General features: G+C 36.0%; 1 protein-coding gene across 1 annotated transcript in view; it reads left to right on the forward strand.

The window, feature by feature from the left end:
• The window catches only part of LOC102808991 (glutamate receptor ionotropic, NMDA 2B-like), a 75,980-nt gene that overhangs the window by 9,580 nt on the left and 43,621 nt on the right, over nt 1–22,779 (forward strand). Inside the window, exon 2 of the mRNA XM_085502308.1 lies at nt 9,742–10,485. Within this exon, the coding sequence (XP_085358434.1) occupies nt 9,742–10,485 (744 nt within the window). The remainder of the gene's footprint in view (nt 1–9,741; nt 10,486–22,779) is intronic.

Genomic DNA, 22,779 nt, shown 5'->3' on the forward strand with positions numbered 1-22,779 from the left:
GAGTTCGTATCGACTTGTTGGGACAGTTGTGCAGTGTTGAGACTCATTTTTATGTTTGTGCACGTGCACACGTGTGACGCCACACCGACTTTCCAGAAATTATCATAATTTTACGCTGGCAATTTCCATGTGTGCAATCGTCTGTCATTGTGTGGGTACGAAACGGACCACTGGCAAAGTGGGCCGCTCATTTAGAAGTATTGTCTTATTTTTTTCGTCATTGACCTTGGGAAATACCTTAGAAACGTCTGGGCGCGTTGATGTGCTTCGAAAGCAGCTGTCATCGGAAGTGAAGATTAAGTTAAACGAATCGATTAGTTGTTAAATACGAGAGTGCTCATATCCATTTTCGGATAATAAGACAACATTAAGAGTTCATTTGAAAGGATATTAATGTGTTAAGCACTGGGCGTTTCATTAGCGTATTCTGTGCAGGTTTATGTGTGTATTTTTGTCGTAGTTACAACTTCCATTACACTACTCTCCACTATAATTTTTTTTAATATTTCAGTTTATTATTAAAACTGCCATTTTAAGAAATACGCGCCATTGTGCTACGTTTAGGGTTTGTTGAATTCAATGGAATTTAGGTTATTTTTTTAAAGAAACCACTCTTATTAGCTCTGATAAAATCACACTCCTTCATAATATTGCAATTCAATGTGGTTGAATAAGAAAAAAAAAATATAAAATTTATCAGTGGTGACGCAGATTGGCAAACCAGAGATGAAAACAGGATGTGCATAGCGCCGTTTGTTGTTCTATCATTTGAACAAAACATGTATGTACACATCCCACAGACTAATCGGTGAGACAAATTAATAACGCTATAATTGAGTTTAATATTATTATATTACCCTAGGTCTGGCTAGGATTAAGACACCATGTGGATCGCCCCATCATTTGTTATATCATGTTATTCAAAGAAAGGAGACATGGCACACACGCTAATCTGTGTTACGAAATTAGTAATGCTTCGATTGATTTAAGTAATGTTGTATGATCGTTGGGTAGGTAGACAGACTGACTGTAAGTAATTCTCCATGTCATCCTGTTAATTACAAAGTACTTACATTAATGAAATACAGCTATCTATAGCATGTATGTATTTATTATGAAACTGTCCGGTGGGACTGTCCCAAAAATAATTAAACATATAAAAATGGTGGCATGTATTAGTGATATCACTTAGTTGGGTTCAAACCGAATCATCCTGTCTTTAGACACAGGTTACGACTGTTTGGATGGTCTATAATTGATGGCAAAATTAATTACTGAAATTAAAATTGATTATCATCTGCCAGAACCAGGTGTTGTTTTACTTCAACGCACCTGAAAGCCATTCATATTACAGTGTACAAATTATTTATATTTTTGAATTTTTAGGGACAACTTTGAATCCGCAATATTGTGTGAGTAAATTGGTTCTCCAATTGACCTGGTCACATCATATAATGTATACAACAAAGACTGGGGAAACATCTGTTTTTATTTGAAACGTATGTTTTAAATTGTGATGAAAAAAAAAAAAACGGGAATTCAGCTGTAAATGGAAACTCTGAATAATGTCAGTATATGTTGGGATTATTACACAATGTTTGGTCACATCGACAAAAATGCATTGGAAAGTGGCGCCCTTATTTAGATATATACTGAATAGATCGTGAATGATTGTAATGGAGTAGTGGGCATCTACAGATGCGAACACACACACATACTTGTATTGCTATATGTTCCGAGGACTTCATTGGATTAACTTTTAATATAGTTGAATTAACTTTTAATATAGTTGCGATATGAACTCGATTAAAACGCGTTCCTATATAGGGTTGCGTTTTAATTGGAGTTTAATTAAACTCAATTACAATGCAATACAATGAAGAATTGCATTTTAATTAAGTTTAATTAAACAAGAGTTGAATATCCCGTGACTGAACATAGAAATGTTTGCGAAGCTTAGGTTTAGTATCGGGGAAAGGTATGGTACAATTATATTAATATTAATATAACGTGAACCATACCTTCCCCCGATACTAAACCTAAGCTACGCAAAACGTATTAATAATCGAATTAACTATTTATATAAATTATGTTTTCCGAGGACTATGAAAAAGGTCCTCGGAAGGTGTGTATGTCCTCGGAAGTTGCTATATATCTGTATTTGTGTCCTCGCAACATATAGCAATCCAAGTACACACACACATACTTGTATTGCTATATGTTCCGAGGACTTCATTGAATTAACTTTTAATATAGTTGAATTAACTTTTAATATAGTTGCGATATGAACTCGATTAAAACGCGTTCCTATATAGGGTTGCGTTTTAATTGGAGTTTAATTAAACTCAATTACAATGCAATACAATGGAGAATTGCACTTTAATTAAGTTTAACTAAACTAGAGTTGAATATCCCGTGACTGAACATAGAAATGTTTGCGAAGCTTAGGTTTAGTATCGGGGTAAGGTATGGTATAATTATATTAATATTAATATAACATGAACCATACCTTCCCCGATACTAAACCTACGCTTCGCAAACCTGACTTAAATTCGATTAAATATTAATATAAATTATGAAACATTGTGGAGCCACCAATTTGGGGCTCCACTTGTACAAAGGGCTCCACTTTGTTTGTGTATGTCTGGTCTACTGGCTCTACTTCTACGTCTACACCAACACACACACACACACACAAACATGTGGCATTTGTCTTACTAATGTATTAACACTGAAATAAAATAAATGCTTCAAATAATACTGATATTATACATCAATCATCATCCAGTTTTTAACAGAATACTGAAACACTGAATACTGTTTTTGTAGTACATCTAGAATATATCTTCTTACGCCCGAGTACACGGATGGCCTTAATATGTTGACAAAACTTGTGTTAATTTCTTTTCGAGAACATGTTGCTCTTTGCAAGATATGGTAATATAGTATCTAAAATTAGTTCAATTAAGACTGTCGGTATTTAGTTGAGAGAATTAATTCGTACTAGTTGGTAAAATCCTGAGTTACGATTCTCTTAAAATAGACGAGTTATCGACATGACTTGCAGCTGCGCAAGAAGAAAAAAAAATATTACCTAGCAGTGTAGAAATGAACAAGTGTGATCGTTATCGTGTTACGTGTGATGAATTCAAATACTTCCACACGAGTGCGTTAAGCTTAATATACTTCATTCTGTTTCAACAATTGATACAAAACAGATCGGTTGCGTTATCAACTGATTGTGACAGTGTATGTATCTTTAAAGTTGGAACCAATCAGTGATTTGTTCTTCCCGCAAATAGGATCGGCGTTATCGCTCGACGGGCTGTGAAGAGTACTACACCGGTATTTTAGTAAAGTTTACGTAATTCCAACAAAATGCCACTTCATCGGTGTAGTACAATAATAAATATGGCGGTGCTCATTTATAGCTTGTGTGTATGTGTGTGTGTGCAAGAAGTACAAAGATTCTGCGCTTACTGAGCAAATTATTTACACGCACCAAATGATGACTATTGGAGGTTACACCTAGAATGATAAACGAGTTGCTGCAGATCGGACTCGAGTCTCCATGGGCTTGGTGATGCGCAAAAGCTTGTTCTTCCCGTGTCAATTCTAACTGTTCGTATCACTGTTTTTTTTCTGTTGATGTTACATCTGCTTATTAAATATGCATGGTACTCTACGTTTTACGCGTGTGCATGTTGCCTGGATTTGATTACAATTTCCAGGCGGATTTTACAATCCTGTGACACAGACTTCAACGTTAATCACAAGTAAAGGCGCCCGTTGTATAGCGATCGCAGGCACTAACAGTCGTGACGTGACGAGAAAGTACAGCGAAAGTGTATTTTTATCACATAAATTATTAACAAACTAAATGGAAATACGGAGTCACTCGACAAGCTGCTACAACGCTGACATGATATAGCTTTTGCATAACGTTGTTCATACATAACGGACCCGAATTCGCCTGTCGTCGTACAATCCCCGTTGTGCGCATGTCAGAAACGCCTGATAATGTATTTTCGGTTATATTTTTGGTGATTTTAGTCACATAAACGTTTGTGGCATTTTCTCTGATTATCACCCGGAAGGTTTTTTTCGGAACATATGTCAACTTCGTGTCACTGTTTCTTGGACTGTGTGCCAGAAAGAAATTGACAATGGCAAGTATAATCACAAAAAACAACGTGCTTTGAATAAGATCCACCTCTACATTCTGGACATAAAAAATAAACATGTATATTTGGAGAAAAATAAAATAATCTGTATACATACAGAAATGCGTTAAATATTATATAACATTACCATGGAGACAAAGATTATCCCATAATCTCAAGATGCAGCGCAATTGTGACAAATAATGCTCATGCTACATAAATAAAAGTCTTGAGACGGAACGTCTATTATGTCATTGTATTAGTACTTGTTTTCTTTCACAAATCACGTAATCATCTCGCGATATAACATCGTGCGATAACAGCTTAGTTATTACCTTAGAGCTTAGAGTAAAATAAAGCTATCTTCATGGGTCCCATATCTTTTCACAATAACTACCACTCTGCGCATAAGTGAGCGCGCGCGAATGCGTGCGTGGTCGCTTTATTTGCGTGATGCGTGTACAAACAGAGCGCCATGTGTTATGTTTATACTTAACGGGTTATAACGGAAGACAATACCTAAACAGAAAAATCAAAATCGAATTATTGATGTGTTCGTTGGACAGTATTGCAAAATACTTAACATGTACTGCTGAGAAAATCGGAAAGACAATTAGAAACGCACTGATCGTAAACTCAATATATCAAACGATTTACTGTAGTGACCTCAATGATGTATTGCAGCTGACAAATGGTCTTGGTAAACTGCTAAATTAATTGTCCCACTACCCAACAAAATAACGTTATTACCCTATCGTGTATTAATTTAAGAAGAAACAAAACTGTTGGAAATATTGATTACAGTCCACATTAAACATCCATTGAACTTAATTGCAATGAGGTAATTATCGTAGATCACCTAGTACCGCTCCATGTGTAGCTAGTCTGTCATTTGTGTGATTGATTGTACATACACTGTTAGTGTACTGACGAACTAACACGATGCAGAACAAAACAACATTTAATCACATTTCCTCTTGTAGTACTGCTGTGAATTATACATCATTTACATACTTGTGGGAGTATATTGCCTGGTACAGGTATCTGCAGTCAACCGTCACGTTCTATACGGTTTATTCCCGAAGCGCGATCACGACTCCGTAACGTTTCCTATATTTTTTTTTTAAATATTTTTGTGCCAGGCGACAGTTCTGGACATTGAATGTCACCTGCGGACGTTTCCTATATTTTGGTGGTTTAATATTTCGCTGTGATAACATAACATAACATAACATAACATAACATAACATAACATAACATAACATAACATAACATAACATAACATAACATAACATAACATAACATAACATAACATAACATAACATAACATAACATAACATAACATAACATAACATAACATAACATAACATAACATAACATAACATAACATAACATAACATAACATAACATAACATAACATAACATAACATAACATAACATAACATAACATAACATAACGCTTTCTTGTTTCTATGGCTATTAGATTAGGATCTAAGAAAACCTTGTTTTCAAGGACACTCTTTTCTGGAAGTCAGTCGATAACTTTTTGAGTTATCAATGAAAATTCATTTCCAAAATGGCTCTACCAGAATTTCATAGATTGGTTCTTTTCTCGAGAGTAGCCTCTTCTAAACAAATCATGAGAATAACTTTTTTTGAGTTATAAATAAATATTCCCGAAATTGACAACCGAACCCACATCTGTACTAAAATTTGATGGATTCAAAACTGTGTTAAGGATAAACTATTCTGAAGATTTTATGAGAATCCATGCATACATATTTAGTTATCCGGCTTGCACACAATCACACCTTTGCCAGCAAAAACATAACCTCCGTCTTGGAGGTAACAACATGAGTACTACGGTAGTAAACCAGTACCGTATTTAACTAGTAAAGTGAAAATAATCTATGTCACGATGTTTCAGTATGCATGCATTCCTTCTATCTTGGTGGTACAAAAATGGCTTTGATTCCAGCGTGCTTGTAAATACTACTCTTAACATTCAGAGAGAGAATTGGGAGAAAACACAAAATGACACTCTAACGAACATCAAAAATGGACCGTTCCCTCTCGCTGTCGACTCAATGCCCATGTGTGTTTGTCATCCACTGGTAAAAATAATAACCGTATCTTCTCCGTTTTTAGATTCGTATACATTATTATGTCGTACATTTACTCGCCTGCGGGTCACACGTCACCTGACAATTAAATTTACTTTTCATCCAATAGTGTACGTTTGAAGAAACATTATTATTAGGTTTATACGTATATCGTAGGTTATTGTTCCGCATACTATGTTAAGCTACTAATATACTGGCAGTGTCCTTGATACATGCAATGCCATGTATGCAATGTGGTTAATACGACCAATAACAAGATTGCCACTAAGATATAATCTAATTTCAATGCGAAATTATAATCCTGTATTGAATATGAATATGACCTCCTTCTGTACTTCTTTTAATAATACAGTAAACGAAATTATTCATCTTTACGAATTGTATAGTATATATTTGTTTGCGAGTACAATCTCTCTGTTTGTCGTAATTGCACTGAATACGTTAATTTTCGCAGCATTACGAAATGTATTAATTTTGTTGTTTGGCAATACGCCTAAGAGACGTTGTCCACTTTCACACCAAGTTACACGTTCGCCGTGTTTTGTATGTCGTTATAATTTCCAATTCTTCAATGATTGCTGATAATATATGTATATAAATAAAAACGCATTATCGAGCGAATAATCTCACCTGACGTCCATTTAGAATCGGCATGTTGACCTTCCACACGTAAGTCAGGGGTATTCTCTGCATTTCTGTGACTATATGAATTCTAAATGAGGAATTTGATAATGTTCCGTTTTTGATAACCTGTAACTGTGACGACCTTCTTGCCCTCTAACAGCCCCTTCGTCAAATAGGCTTTTAAATTAGCTCATTGAAGAAAAACAAATGAATTGTACTGTAACATACTGCGTATTTTCAAATTCCAAATAGCACATTCATTTTATTATTCGTGTTTCTTTGCAATATGCCTGTCTATATTTTTCTGTTAAGTAATTCCCTGTAAAAACACGTCATATCCGACATATACAAGCCAGACATTGCATTTACATTGACAGAGTCTTTTCTTTTATTATTTTTGCAAAAAAATGATAATTATAATGGATGTAGCTTTCACGCCACCGTCATATGTTGTTTATTTCCCTGACACGAGTCATGTAGGTCCCGATGAGGTTATTATCGATTTATATATTCTCTAAACAATAATCTGAAACGCTCATCTCAGCATGCTTTCTTTATCTGAACATTATGGCCTGGGAGTTTTGATTCACGCATAACTCAACAAATCTATACATATACTTGTGATATGTATTCTGTCGACATTAATATATTTACATATTATTCTTATTTTATGCATCAAAATGAAAACGAATCCCATGCTTCTCTGGCTTTCGACTTGATAAAAGATAGGTGACACATTGTTCACAATTTATATTTTTTTCAAAAATTGCCTAGTATTGACAACAACTTTTTGGTTCCCCCCCCCCAATCCAATGGTTTCGACATTTCTAGAAGAAATAAATGTTCATAGGATTTTTATGTAAACGTGTAATTTCACCCAAAAAAATATTATTTTTCAAAATTTACGGATAATCGGTGACAATCAGGTGAATCCATCTTACATTTACATTTCTCGCTATAGGTAACACAATCTTTTACCATAGAAGAACTCTCCCCGTGGCCCATATTGTTTATCTAAATAATAAAATAAATAAATAAAATAAAACTATATTGTAAAAATTCAACTATTTTACTCCAGGCTCTTACGCCTTCGCACTCTTTTGTGATTTTTGTTGTTGATGTCATGTATATTATCCAATTTGCATCTTATAAATTTAATTGCGCCGATGTACAAACATTGATCATTTTTTTTTCAATCTGACAATCTGGTTGAGGGTTCGTCACCGTGCATGTATATTCCTTATAGATTGTTTGACTGTCCCTGCAAGCATTCAATATGATATAACTAGTATTCTCTAAGTCATCTTCTAAAGGACATCTAATTTGAGTTAGTTCGATCTAAGTCAAACTAACTTATGTCGTAGTAGGCGTCACTTTGATGTTTTTACAAACGAGACATTGGCCAGTTTATAACATTGACGTAATTTAGTAATCACTGTTAAAGTAATCATTCAAGTCATAGTTACCACTACCGTTTATCACTCGAAAAGATGTGCGGTTAATTTGGTCACGATCAAATTAGAGAGTTTGGTTACATTACGTAGATACGTCAATAAAGGTAGCAGTTTTATTAACCGTCCAAGTTCTATATTATGTGGCGGTACTCTGATGTCCACATGGGTGACAAAATGAACACGTTTGTGACATTCGATGATGCAAAACCTGACAGAACTCGTGGTCAGTTGCTCGAGCGTGTCCAATCGAACGAAAGCGCACATGTGCCAGAAATGAGTAATCTCCGAGTCCTAACTGTCACTTCCTATAGCCGGTAGAATCAGTAGGTGGCCACTCGGCCCAAAAAATGTATTTTTGGCTAAAGTCAAGTAACACGCGTTTTGGATTTTCAAAAGAAAACTATTTTTCAGAAAATACAATATACCATAGAATGAAAATAATTTAAAAGGTGTCCGGTTTTAGAAATGGTATGAAGCTACAATCACGTGGACTTAAAGAAGGAGGATATACAATATACTGAATTGGGGTTACTGTCACCCACAGAATGACGTTAACAACAGAACAATAGTTCTTGGATGGTACTTAGAACTATCGATAGCTTTCATTGTAAATTAAACCAATGTTGTTTTTATAAAATCCAATCATATGCATAACATATTTGAGTATTACAACTTGTATGATTCTGAATTTGGGCATAAATGTTTCGAGAATATTAAAATGTGTTCAAGTTGTGCGTCTGGGAAAGGCATGCCAGTGTGCAGAGCGTATTCTTTGCAGTATGCACAGTAGATCGGATTCCAAGTTTGTCGCTGCAATATAACAAACATGAACGGCAACTTCTGTGCGCGCGGGGCAGTGAGATCGTGTCACATTGGGTATAATATCGCTGCAAAATTATGGACAACCTGTAATAAAAGCACACGTTATGCCACATAGATGTGAATGTCGTTAGCTGAGCACACGGGCTAAGCATATATATAAAGAACCCAGCGGACTCGAGTTGTATTCTATCATTATCGATACCAGTGAACCTGCCACGTTTATACATGAAGCGGACAAAATCAGTGTGGAGCGGAAATTTTCACTGCCATTGACCCTGTAATTTGTATAATTATACACCGTTTTCAAAACGCATTTATTTTATATATAGATTGTTACACAAATATAGAGAGCAAAATAAACTGTGTAAATTATACAGGACATTTTGTGTTTCAGACATCCATTTTCTTGTAATATTTTTTTACAAAAAATAGTAGCATAAACACTTCGCTATTTTCACTGCTACCACTCAACTTATGACGCACGTATCATGCCTCTAGTTTTTCACAGCCAATAACAAAATAATGCTTTTTTTGTTTTCTGCTATCGATTTGTAGGACGATACCATGCCATTTCTTCAGATAGGAGCTACTTTAGTACAGCAATGTCGAGCTATGATGGCATTCCTAGAGTATCACAGCTGGTACCATTTTTCAATCGTCACGAGCACGGCTACGCCCGATTACAAAGAGTTCATGACGATTTTAGTGTCGTTGACGGCGGAGATCTCCAACGATGACAGCCACAACACAACCTGGGAAGTCTGCAAGTCGTTCCCGTTGGATTTACAAGGGAACATCACCAGTCAATTTTGGGAAATCGACGACCACGATTGCCAAATTTTACTAGTCTACGCGTCGCACGAAGAAGCAAAACAGATATTTTCTTACGCATCTGAATATAATTTACTTGGGTACGGTTATGTGTGGTTGGTCACGGAGCCTGTCTTTGGGAAAGATATGAACGAAGTGCCGGACGAGTTTCCTACGGGTTTATTGGGGGTCAAGTTTTATAGTAGAGATTACAATGACGACGTTTCCATCAAGGATGCGACGTCTATATATTTGAACGGGCTGGAGACATACCTTAGCGCCCATAACCATTTACCTGTCATTAACGAGGAAAACTGTTCAGACGATATCCATCGGGACAGGAAAAATAATACCTCTATGTATTACTTTCAAAAAACTGTTGTTAAAGCGGGACTTAAAGAAAAGCACATTGCGTTCGACAAAGAAGGTTTCCTGAAAAACGCGAAGATTGTTTTAATGAATTTAGACAGTAGAAGAAGATGGAAGGAGGTAAGAATCACTCAGTATTAAAATCTAACTATTTATTTTTTGTAAAAAAATGTGGGAGAAGGCTTTTCAGCTTTCTGTTAAGTCTTCCGCTTATAAACATCTCGCTTTCCCTCATGTGCAGCTTGAAAGATGCCGTTTTTCAATTGTAAATTTCCTAACTAATGAACTACTAACAACAGTAATGCACCAATAGAATCGGGCAAAAATATTAAGAAATTTTATTAAAGTACGTATTCCTTATTACGCATACCCTAGTTGTTACAATGCCGATCTCATAACTGTGGGTAATATCACCCACACCCAATATCAATATAATTTATTATGATTTGAGTACTGTCCAGGTGCAAATGAACATTTATTCAATGTGGAAGTGATGGAATTAAAGATGATTTCAGCGATGCACGATATAATATTGTACTATATTTCGACTACCATTGGAAATACTCCACCTCGTAAATAGTCATGTTACAAATGACACACACACATACTTGTATTGCTATATGTTCCGAGGACTTCATTGGATTAACTTTTGATATAGTTGAATTAACTTTTAATATAGTTGCGATATGAACTCGATTAAAACGCGTTCCTATATATGGGGTTGCGTTTTAATTGGAGTTTAATTAAACTCAATTACAATGCAATACAATGGAGAATTGCATTTCAATTAAGTTTAATTAAACAAGAGTTGAATATCCCGTGACTGAACATAGAAATGTTTGCGAAGCTTAGGTTTAGTATCGGGGTAAGGTATGGTACAATTATATTAATATTAATATAACGTGAACCATACCTTCCCCCGATACTAAACCTAAGCTTCGCAAAACGTATTAATAATCGAATTAACTATTAATATAAATTATGTTTTCCGAGGACTATGAAAAAGGTCCTCGGAAGGTGTGTATGTCCTCGGAAGTTGCTATATATCTGTATTTTTGTTCTCGGAACATATAGCAATGCAAGTACACACACACATGATGATGTACATTAGTGTACCAATGAGTCCGGAGCGTGAGTATAGATCTTAGCGATGAGAGTATATTATACTCTAATGTATGTGACCATTTTTGACATGTGCATTTTGTTTTTCATCAAGTGTTGATTGGTGACGTTCGCACATAGATATAATTCCTGTTGTAGATCAAGATGTCGTCTTAGATTTCATCTGATAGCAATTTCTCCCGATTGATGGCCAACCATGCGAACGATATTCACATTGCTTATAGTATACAATTCACAAGTCGTGCACGTTTAAGTCATGGCTAATCTGAAATCGAATATACCTAACATACCATTGTACACACCGCAACAATAAGACAAGGCGAAAATGTCTAAATTGGGCAAGATCAGCAAAAGAGTGTATCTGCAAATCGTAAATATATAATGTTATATATCAGATTGGTGGTCAATTAGACAATTTTTATGCAGAACTTGTTTTAAGACGGTAATAAGGAATGTCATTTTATACTACCGTGGCAGAGGAAAACTGAATATAAATTTGACGTTTTCCCGAGGCGATCGTGATTTTGAGTATTTTTATTTAAAATTTGATAATGATTACCATAATTCATTTATATTATTTCGTACTCTAGTTAACGTTGGTAATTACTTTTAGGGAAATCACCGGACATATAATTTGTCTGTCATCTTCATTTTTTAGAGTTTTTAATTAAATCTGTATGTTACATCTTCAAACAACACTGCGACCGCTGGCAAACAAATATATCGCTCTTGTCATCTGCACGCAAACTGAGATCCTGAAACGCGTTCTATAATAATAATAACAGTCATCGGATGCCGCCTTACTTACGCTTGGTGCATGTTTTGTATTCTAGTGCAGCTCGTAATACAGATCGGATAAGTATTGCGGAACCTCGCGCAAACATGAATGTTTCAATAATAAATGAGTCGGTCTTGGAACGTGTTCAATTCCACGGAATTGTCGGTTGCCAAATCGTGCGTGTGTTCGGTTTCAGACGCAACCATTTCCCATTCACTGATTCAGCAGTCCCCTGTGCGTCGAAGAGCAAAATGCATTGGGCTGGAGAAAAACTGCAATAATGTGATGATAAATCAATTTCACGGACGTATGAGAAATGATTGTTTATTGTGTAAATATTAGAAAACTCTGCAAAATGAACACATAAAGTGTTGTAGTTCAATATATAATTTCGCCATCACACACACAGACTAAATATATATACAGGCAATAAATAACCTTTGGAAAACATGCAACATCATTGTAAAAATTTTAGCGCAGCTGTTGGAAACCCCGAGGCTTAACACAAATAAACTAAACAACAACATACTTGTATTTCGAGATTAATAATGCTTTATGTGATTTGCGACGATAATCAAAATGTTATTACAGTTGGAATGATTTCGGAAACGATCCTTTGTATGTACGTGTCAACCCAATGGAATTGACGTTTGATATTAAACGGATGTACACTGATAGTAACTAAAATGCCATAAATAACGTGAACGTGTATATTTACCACTGTCAGATTGAGACGAGATTTCACAATAATCACTCGACTGTAAATTTAAAAAATGCTGTATGATAGATAGATGAACTTAGGTTAGACTTATAACACTATCCATGTGGTATTATGGTGACATTTAAGACGCGGAAACCGTCACTGGATTAAATAGCTCATATTTCCGTCCTTTCGAGAGTCAATGATCTAAAAAGTAAAGCCTCTTGACCTTCAGCGGAAGTTATGTATTTGTAAGATGGCAGTTTGAAATAAAACATATGTATAAACTATTATACATGAATGAATCATATATACAGAGACCACGTGTCTTAACGCTTGTATTTGGTTTAACATCACGTACTTAAATAAACGCAATAAACATATGAAAACCATTACAGAATTTCTGAATATTGACTCGACGATATTGTTAATTATTTATTCAAAATGTATACAAATCAATAAGACAGTCATACACTCCTAGGCTGTATAATTAATGTTTGCATGTGCCTCTTTCACGCAAGATGTAGTACTCAAATATTTATGCCATGAAAAGGTCAATGTGTAAGTGTATTTTAATATTGACTTGTTTTCACGCTTCTCGACTCACTCGCCTTTTGTTTCTTACATATGGTTGATCCCCCGTCACGTAGTCTATAACAGCTACCTCTTTGCATCCACGCTCCTACGTTAGTTACACTATGACCAAAATACGACGCGTATAACCTGTATCTAAAAAAAACACGATGCAAACGTGGGTTTAACAAATACCTGCCTCATTTCCAATACACACGACAATTGAAAGTGATTATGACGGGCGTAAACCTATAGACAATTCAATTCGATCTCATATATGTGGTACGTTTCTATATCGCTACTGAGTCATTACCTCCCTGTGAACATTTCCCGTGGTAGTAGATTCTCGGTTTCGTTTTCAGCAATGAACTCAAACAAAAATAACCTGTGTAATATATTAGTTGTCTTGAAATGTTTACGTGATTGATGACCACGACGTGGCAAGCTTTGTTTTTTTTTAGTGCGTGTGTGAAGTTAAAAATTCATGCATGAAAACTGAAATGCAATCACTCGTGTTTTAATACACGGGAGACACGGAGGTAACACGACAGCTGAATTACGTCTGGTAGCCGTTTTTTTATGCAAATGCATGTATGAATAAATTATAATTCGGCAGCGCTCAAATAATACGCTTTGCAAGGCCTCGTTAGCGACTATGAATTGACATTTTTAATAAATTGTTCAAAGTTTAATGTCAACATGATTACAGACGTATTAGGAGCATATAAACCCACAACACGCAATATTCGAATTCACGATCACGACAAACCTCAATTGCGCAATAATGAATCATGTGCTGCCTGTAAGTCAAACAACTTGAGTGTATACGAGTATGCCAACCTGTTAAATGTCTCTTCAATAGATCGATCAATCAAGCTTATCGGTCATATTTACCCCTCTAACAGTACATGAAAGTCTAGTTAATCGATGAGATAATGCCTCGGGGGGTCACAAATAATGTATACGTCAATAATCTAGTTAAACAAAATATCTTTCACTTCCAAAAATTCATTGAATAATATCTGAACTTAAAAAGGGTTTGGAATGTAATAAACACAAGTAAAGTACACTGCCACACGTAAGACCGAATTAGTACACATCCTGGATCTTTGCGTTTTCCTGATTATAATTCTATTAGTTTCCCTTTAAAAATCAACCCTCTGAATAATACAGCTTTCGCGCATTGTTAGATACTGTGTTAACTGTGTTACTATTATACAATGTAATTCATGCTGAGAGTTTACTTTTTCAATGCAATGCAATTCTTTGCGTACGCTGATGCCTTGTTTAATTATTTATACGATATGTCCGTATATATGAGTGTATATAGTTGATGTAAGCGCACATTGCCGCCGATGGGCGTGGTTGTAGTATGCACACATTATTCTAAGTAAACGCTGTCGCATTACCAATCATCAGAATGTATGTGTTATACATAGGGGAATTTCATGACTTTGTATAATCTGTACTGGTAAATAGATCGCTATAGTTGAAATCATGATGTCAGCATATTTTTGAACAATTACTTTTGGCGAATTACATTTTTGTAAACTGACTTCATAGCTCGCGCTGATCGGCGTAGTCATTTCGAGCACATGTTAAATTTCGAGAATTACAACTTTCTATATTAAAATAACGCGAGAGGTCACATGTTTGGTACATGTCTTTTCTTACTATCCTGTGATTCTGTTCATGATGCAAATGTAACGTAGATATTTAGTGTGTGTAGGCTCTCTGTTATACGCCCCTAGATCTGAATGAATAAGATATTTACTGCAACTTGTGGCACCCCTTAGGACGGCAATATGTTCGAATCGCAAACAACATGCTATAAATAAAGTTGTTTTCCATATAAAAAATCTTACATGTTACCCCTTCCAACACTGAATATTAAAACACACATGCCGTTAGTGCTTTATAATCTATATTTGTCATGAACGGGGGTCGGCCCAGAAACCTCAACGAAACTAGACTTGGAAGGAGCTGTGTGACCGAACAAATTAAATCTTCCAAAGTCTTGTTTCACAGTTGCGTTCAGTCAAAATCTTTTCAGTGAAATTTTAAAAAAATAGTATCTTTCGGATTTTTCAGTCACCACGGTTGCAAGTTTACCACGTGTGTCATATTGATCGTATTTGATAAGACGAATAAATTACTTGCAAAAAAAAATGTTTCCCTTAAATTGTGACGAGACATGCTAAAATTTGTATTACAGCAAACACCTAGCAATATGAAGCGTATGTTAAACTCTTTTTTAATAAATAGGGGGTAGTCAAATAAGTGCAATGCACACATCGATACCGCTCGCTATGTGATGACGTGCTCAGAATCGATTGATTTACTAGTCTGTGCAGTGGTTGTCTCTAGTAATACACTACGCCTTCCGTGTTCGCGGTAGTTACTGAAAAGACGCCGTATTCGACACCTACAACGAATACATCGTCGACGTATACGATACTCTACATCGTTTTCCGCGTGTCACTCATTGCTTGATATTGTCCATTTCAACAATAAATCAAAAACAAATAGTTCCAGTCCTCAAACATAACATTCGTGCGAATTCCTTTCCCAAAATATGAATATTGTTTGAAGCATGATGTTATTTTTATGAAAGCACGTTGCTCAATGCCACAATACGTATTCAATAATGAATTGATGTACATCTGCCCGACAACCAGCTCATATGCGTTCCGTCGCAGGCGTCGTCTTGTTTGTTCGCAGACTGGAGTCGTGACTTTTTGAGAATACATCTCTAAAAATAGACAATAGAGTCTCCCCTCGTGTTACTGGCTCCATGTGTTTGCAATTTCCGGATTCGACCAAACCAGCTGAACACGCCAAATATATAACAACGCATAGCATTCCATCATCCGCGGAAAACATTTAGAGGTTGAACGAAGTATTGCTATGCGCATTATATGTAATAAGCATATTATTGCGCCTCATGCACGTGTTGCACATGCTTTGATCGAAAGCGTTATATGTATTCGAAGACTTATTTTGAATTCTAGTCTGCGAATCTCATTTCAACCATAGTATGATATTTAATTTATTCTATCCTGTGACTTAAACCTCGGATTAAGTGAATGGGTCAAGTTGATATGTTATATACATGACTTATGATCTGACTGTATTGCTTCTTCGAAGAAATAAACATTTAACTAAAACTCATATCATCGTTATGGCATGGATGGAGAGGTACACACCCACTGCATAGTGTGTAGGTGCGTGTGTCTCGGCAAGGGGGGGTTGTCTATTCGGAATGTTTACTTTGTAAAAACTAATAATAAAGTAAATTGCGCGCTATATATGTAACACGTTCTTGGGGTGGCGTGATGAGAAAATGAAATAAACACGATGGGTAAGACTATATGTTATTTCTAGTAATGTAGTTTTGTTTTTATTGGGAGGGCAGGTATAAATAGGAAAATATGCTAACTTTATTGGAGTTAGGTGTGTATTGTTTTTCAGTGTCTTTGTTTGTTCTTTACTGATCAGAGTTTTTATTTATTCATTCAATTGTCGTAGTAAGTTTTGGTAAAAAAATGGTTACACCTTAGCTTTGTTTAGTGCATTTGTTGATTAGCATTTTGAGACCAGTAATCCGGCACATTAAGCCTTATACAGACCTGTATACATATAATAGCTGTTTTTTTTCAACCTTCAATCTAATGCATGGTGAATGTAACTGAACAAAACAGTAAAAAAGCTTATGAGAGCCGTCAAGCCAAATCGACTGTGACACTAAGTTCTTCTGTTTGACCCATAACATGTTCACATTCATTAGCGATTTAACAGATAACATAGTGTAATTGCAGATGCGCCTTTGATCATCACGACCTATAAATTTAAGTGAACATATCCACTTCAGAGATGGCGGCCATTATCAAACCGGTCACTACACATGCGTGCATCATTCCGATCCCGTGATTTGCATATAAGACAGCATTTGGGACCCGAGGGCTTGCGAATTGGAGCGGTTCAAGCATCCCCCAACGCAGGAGACCATCTTTCTAGGTGATTGGTTTCCGACTTAGTCAGCATCAATTGTGGCATACTGCATACACGATCCGTGGAATCTCAATTAGGGAGACTATAGCGAACACTATCAATAATTCAGTCGTTATTCCAGGCTGAGTAGCGTTGAAAAGCACCGTCCAGCTGAGGCAACCATGCTGCTGCTCCAGCGATACCGGCGTTCAGTCAGTCGGAATCGCTACTCCAGCCCAGAATGCAATCGTACATTGCGTAGTGCATATGGGATTAGCTAAAATCGTAGTTTAAACGCACGAATAGATATAACCTACAATATGTTTTTCAATTTATAACTATGCTGACAGAGCTCAAAACTCGGTACGACGAATTTGCATTTTATCAATCTCAAGGCGATCTTCCACGATGTTGCATGGAGTTGGCAGCGATGGAATGATAACGTTAGCAATGCCCCGAAACTGTTTTAAAAGATGCAAATCATTGCAACGATCAAGTAAATATTCTCCAAACACGACTTGTTAAATACATACACTACTAAAAAAAAATAGCAGCCTTTTAGTGGAATTTCTATAAATATTGAGAATGCTTGTGGCAACGCGTAGATGATGTGTACTACTTTGACTTCATAATCGTTCTTGGTTGCGATCAACGTCTAGGGGTTACTAAAGTCGGGAGTACATATTGTGAGATGTTTCAGGTGGCATAAATAATAAATGAGAATATTGCCCATACACACGTATAAATATTGTTTGTTATTAATAAACGAAAATCATGTATTATGAATTAATAGTACGTACCAACAATAGGAGGCACGCGCAAATTCACCAAAACTAATGTAATTTTGGGGCCTTATAAAGGTAAATAATAATTTTGATTTGACATACAAATATCAAACAAAACTCACACAGTCAATCTATATAAAGGTTCTTTTAAATAGAAGGTTCATATCGCAATATTCAAGAAATGTTGAATGCAAATTATTTGACATCGTAATAACAGATTAAACCTATCAACTACTGAGTATTCACGAGGCACGAAACATTCAGAATCTCTGACAGCCTATCGGTGGGTCATTCTAACAGTTTGTCAGTACTTTAGACCGTGACAGTCAGCCAGTCATTCACGCCGCAGAAAAACGAATACCATTGGGACTTAAATTATATTTATGAGTAACTTAACTTATTTACCATATACCCATCGTCAAAACACATTCGGCAATGAAACAGCAAATGAACAATGTATTTTACACGCGTTTTATACATCGGGTGGCACTATCAAGTAGACCCGCCGCGATCATGATGGCAATGGCATTTCACGCAGAACTAACTAAGAAACCGAAGGGCAAAATGTATGCTACTCGAAATGCATTGATGACTGCGTATTGACTGATTTGTTGCGATATTGCTGTTGTTATATTTCGCCGTTCAGTGTATCACTCCGCCATATCCCACCATCGTGATTGGTTTTCTTTTAAGCAATCCTATGTCATGGCTACGACTTTCTTGGTACGGCCCCTAAACGTGAATATCATACAATAATCAGTAAAATGATACACTTAACTATCTATGAAATAATAGTGAGAAAAATTAAGTGAATATTTGTATATATACATATAAATTCCAATCTCGAAATTTGAGTTCTCCATGTTACGCTGTTCACAAATTGCTGGTAGTTCTTCGGACATTGCGCTGTAATATAATATATGGGGGGGGGGGGGTAAAGTGTTCACCGGTTACCCCCTCCTATTCTAATGGTTTAGTCATGATGTGAAATTGGTTAAAAGAACTGCCATTTGAATAATTCAACGTGGGAATGGAAGGTAGTAACATTACAAACAATCGCTCGACCACGTAAACGCCCGCTATACGTTCATCACATCACGTCTTTGAATAAATTGTTAAATAAATTAAAAATAACTTAAATAAACTAACTTATAAATTATTTATACCAGGCAATCAGTCTGTCGTCTGTGTATCTCCGCATGTAAGGGGTACGTGCGTCCATGTTCCAAGGCAGCCAGAGTGTTCAAGGCAGCGCAACATTCGGGGTTTCGCATCAAGTCACAAATAGACGATAAATCTTAGATTAACATCTAACACGTATTGATTGTATATCATAATTTCACAATAATGAATTGCCTATAGTGTCGTTCATAATAGAGAGCATGCGAACTGTTCGATTCGCCCGCGGCTAGCATAGAATGGATTTCTCGTCCAATATGGCGCTGTGCTGAACGCTATTTTACAATATATACAAAGATACGGAAAGAACTTATGTGCATAGCTTTAATAACATTAAATCTGTGTCAATGCTGTTTTTTTTTTAACTAGGAAGCACGTTCCATATTTGTATTTGTACGGGTTAAAATGCTTGGCTATGATATTAGTTGCATGTGATTGAACATACCGATTTCCTCCCTTAATGTTTACGCGTAACGGTACCTAATATATACGTACAAACCTCGTATTACACAACATGGAATTGCACACACAAAAAACGCAATTGCAATTCCATCAAATGTCTCTTTTTTCTTGATAAATCAGCTTTAAGCTATATGGGCAATCAAATTGAGTATTGCAGCCGAGGAAATGGTCCATGATAATAACATTTCCCGTCTTTTATATCTCTGTTGCTACGGATTGTTACCCTCTCTAATGGGGAAAGTCTCCCGTGACGCATAATGAACTGTCTTACAGAGAGACTGCTGTTTTTCATACGACTTAGGAGTGATTATTTTCTTGCATGGCCATTTCAGATATTTTTTCGTATATGTTATAGACATTGTCATCGGGCATTACTTTGTGTAGTTTTGAAATTAAAATAAATACAGTTATTTGTCTTCTGTTACGAAATATATCAGATCTACAAGGAGTATTCGTTTTTTTTTACAACCATTCATGTTGACACGCGTTCAAAAATCAGTGGAAGCTAATTATTTCCTTCATAGACAAATTTGCATCTATTTTGCATGAATTGTGCGCCTGTCTCGCGATTCTGTGATCGGCGATAGGATAGCATAGATGTGCCCTATAACGTCATTAGTGGAGAAATAATCCCCCCGATCACGCAGTTGTACGAAGGCCCATTAATTATATACTTAACAAGATACATTATATAATAGCATGTAATTGCATATTGAATGTAAGCCAAAGAGACTATACAGTGACTTGTAATAATCGTAGCAAACATCAGAGAAAATAGAATAAAGTCCCTACGCGTGTGGCCGTCTTTGACGCGCTGCGCTCTATTATGCAAACATCTTGGTGCGGATAACAAGTTCACAAGCGCCATATCACACCTTTCAAGTTTAGTAGTTTGAATAACATGACTCGAAAAAAACCTTCTGTATCAATTACGTTCACAATAAGACTATTTTGGACGATATCGTTCATATACTGTGGCGTAAACTTGTTTTTTTGTTTGTTTTGAAATCGATGAATGAAGAATTTGTATTCTCGTTTACTTTATCAAATCTCAAAACAAAATGTTTTGTTAGCCATCAACTCCAAGCTGTTTGGAACTTGCTTCAAAATCATGACGTATCACACTTTTTTTGAAATCTACTAAATTATGTCCTGTTGCTCTTGCGTAGACATGTTTGTTTGTTTGAAAAATTCCTCCAGCGAAAAATGTATTTATTTTTTTGGGGGGCTTTGTACGTGCGCGGATATAAGTTTTTAAGGAATATTCTATTGTAATTTTTTTCACAGTAAAGTGCAGAGTGTTGTCACGGTTATGAAAAGTTCATTATAGTAACAATAGACACGCCGTATATTAGTTATTTATACGGGCACTGTTTATAGGAAAGAAACCCGGCGGAAAAAATATGAAAGCAGAAGAGATATGTATATTTTCCGTCCGGGTTTATATACTGTTCATCTACCGACAAATAGTTGTTTCTGTCCCATTCTTTATAGTTTGAGGACAGAGTGTACAATGTTTTGGCAAACAGTTGTAAACTTTGTATTTAACGGCATGGCTTATCGGAGATGTGAGAACAAAGAGACATTACCGTATCATGAATAAAGTAATATTTAATAATTTGCTATCCACACTGTTTCAGTTTGCGGTTGTCAGTCGGTGAAAATAAACCCTAAGTGTCAAAGCAGGTCCTAAATCAAGGTTAGTTCCAACATTGTGACAGGTAAAGACATTGATTAAATACACAAAGAAATGAGCAGACAGGGAACATGTACTTGTCGTTTAAACTTGACCTTATACACAATCACTCTAGACACACGTGACTACGAAATACACCAGGAGAGGCGATCGGTGTATCACTTCAATCCATATTGGGTTTCTTTCGATATTCAACTTGTAGCCCAATTAAAGGGGAAACATCTCCAGTTATCGATGTAGGTATTTTCGGGATATATAACATGCATAATTGCAAACAGATTGAAGCTCCTAGACGATGCAGCTGCGTTGCTGTCTAGTCGAACACTTATTATTGAGTTAATGATCCAGGTATCGTCACGACCAAATCGAATGTTTGTTTGCATATATGTGTATCGTGTGGTTATTTCTTCTGTTGAACAAATAGCTTTGGAGTAGCGAATCGCTTTTCTTTTGACTTTTTGAATACAGTATGTTTTTGTTTATCAGGCATATATCTTAGTATTACATATTACATGCGTACGCAGAAAAAAACAAGCGCAGTTAGGTCATCTTATATAGACCGCATGTCCTAAAGGCCCAATGTAGAATTCGTTTCTGGAATGAAATTATTTTCCCATGGAGGCTAACATAAATAAAAGAGTGTTTGTTACCAAGGCAATAAGAAAAACCTATTTCGTTATTCTCGATTAAAATTTAAAACTGATTAAAAAGATATCTTGTCATTGCGTGTTACTATTTTGGTAAATAAATTCGAGGGATCTATTGATATAAATGACGCCCGAGTTTAATATGTCCTAGTACAGTAACTGCTTGGCACGATTGTCTTTATGTTCGATGATAATAATAAATAACAAAACAAGATAAGAAAACGAATCGAACACGTTCTCTTGAGTGCTTCATCCTTTGTATATTGATACATCGCCGCTGGGAGCGATTATTTTACCATACTGAGCACGGCGATGCGGAAATTGCACCGGAAACTAAAATATATGCCCATGCTATGGCTACACTGATAGTTCATTTCCCTTGCCACACGTTGTATAGTTCGCTCTATCAGAGGAAAGCCCTCATAGCGAATACAAGTACACAGCGAGTGGCTAATTAAGTGCCTTCTCGGTGTAAAGTTACA

Source organism: Saccoglossus kowalevskii, chromosome 8, assembly GCF_978046115.1.
Source record: "Saccoglossus kowalevskii chromosome 8, keSacKowa6.1, whole genome shotgun sequence".
NCBI classification, from domain to species: Eukaryota; Metazoa; Hemichordata; class Enteropneusta; family Harrimaniidae; genus Saccoglossus; species Saccoglossus kowalevskii.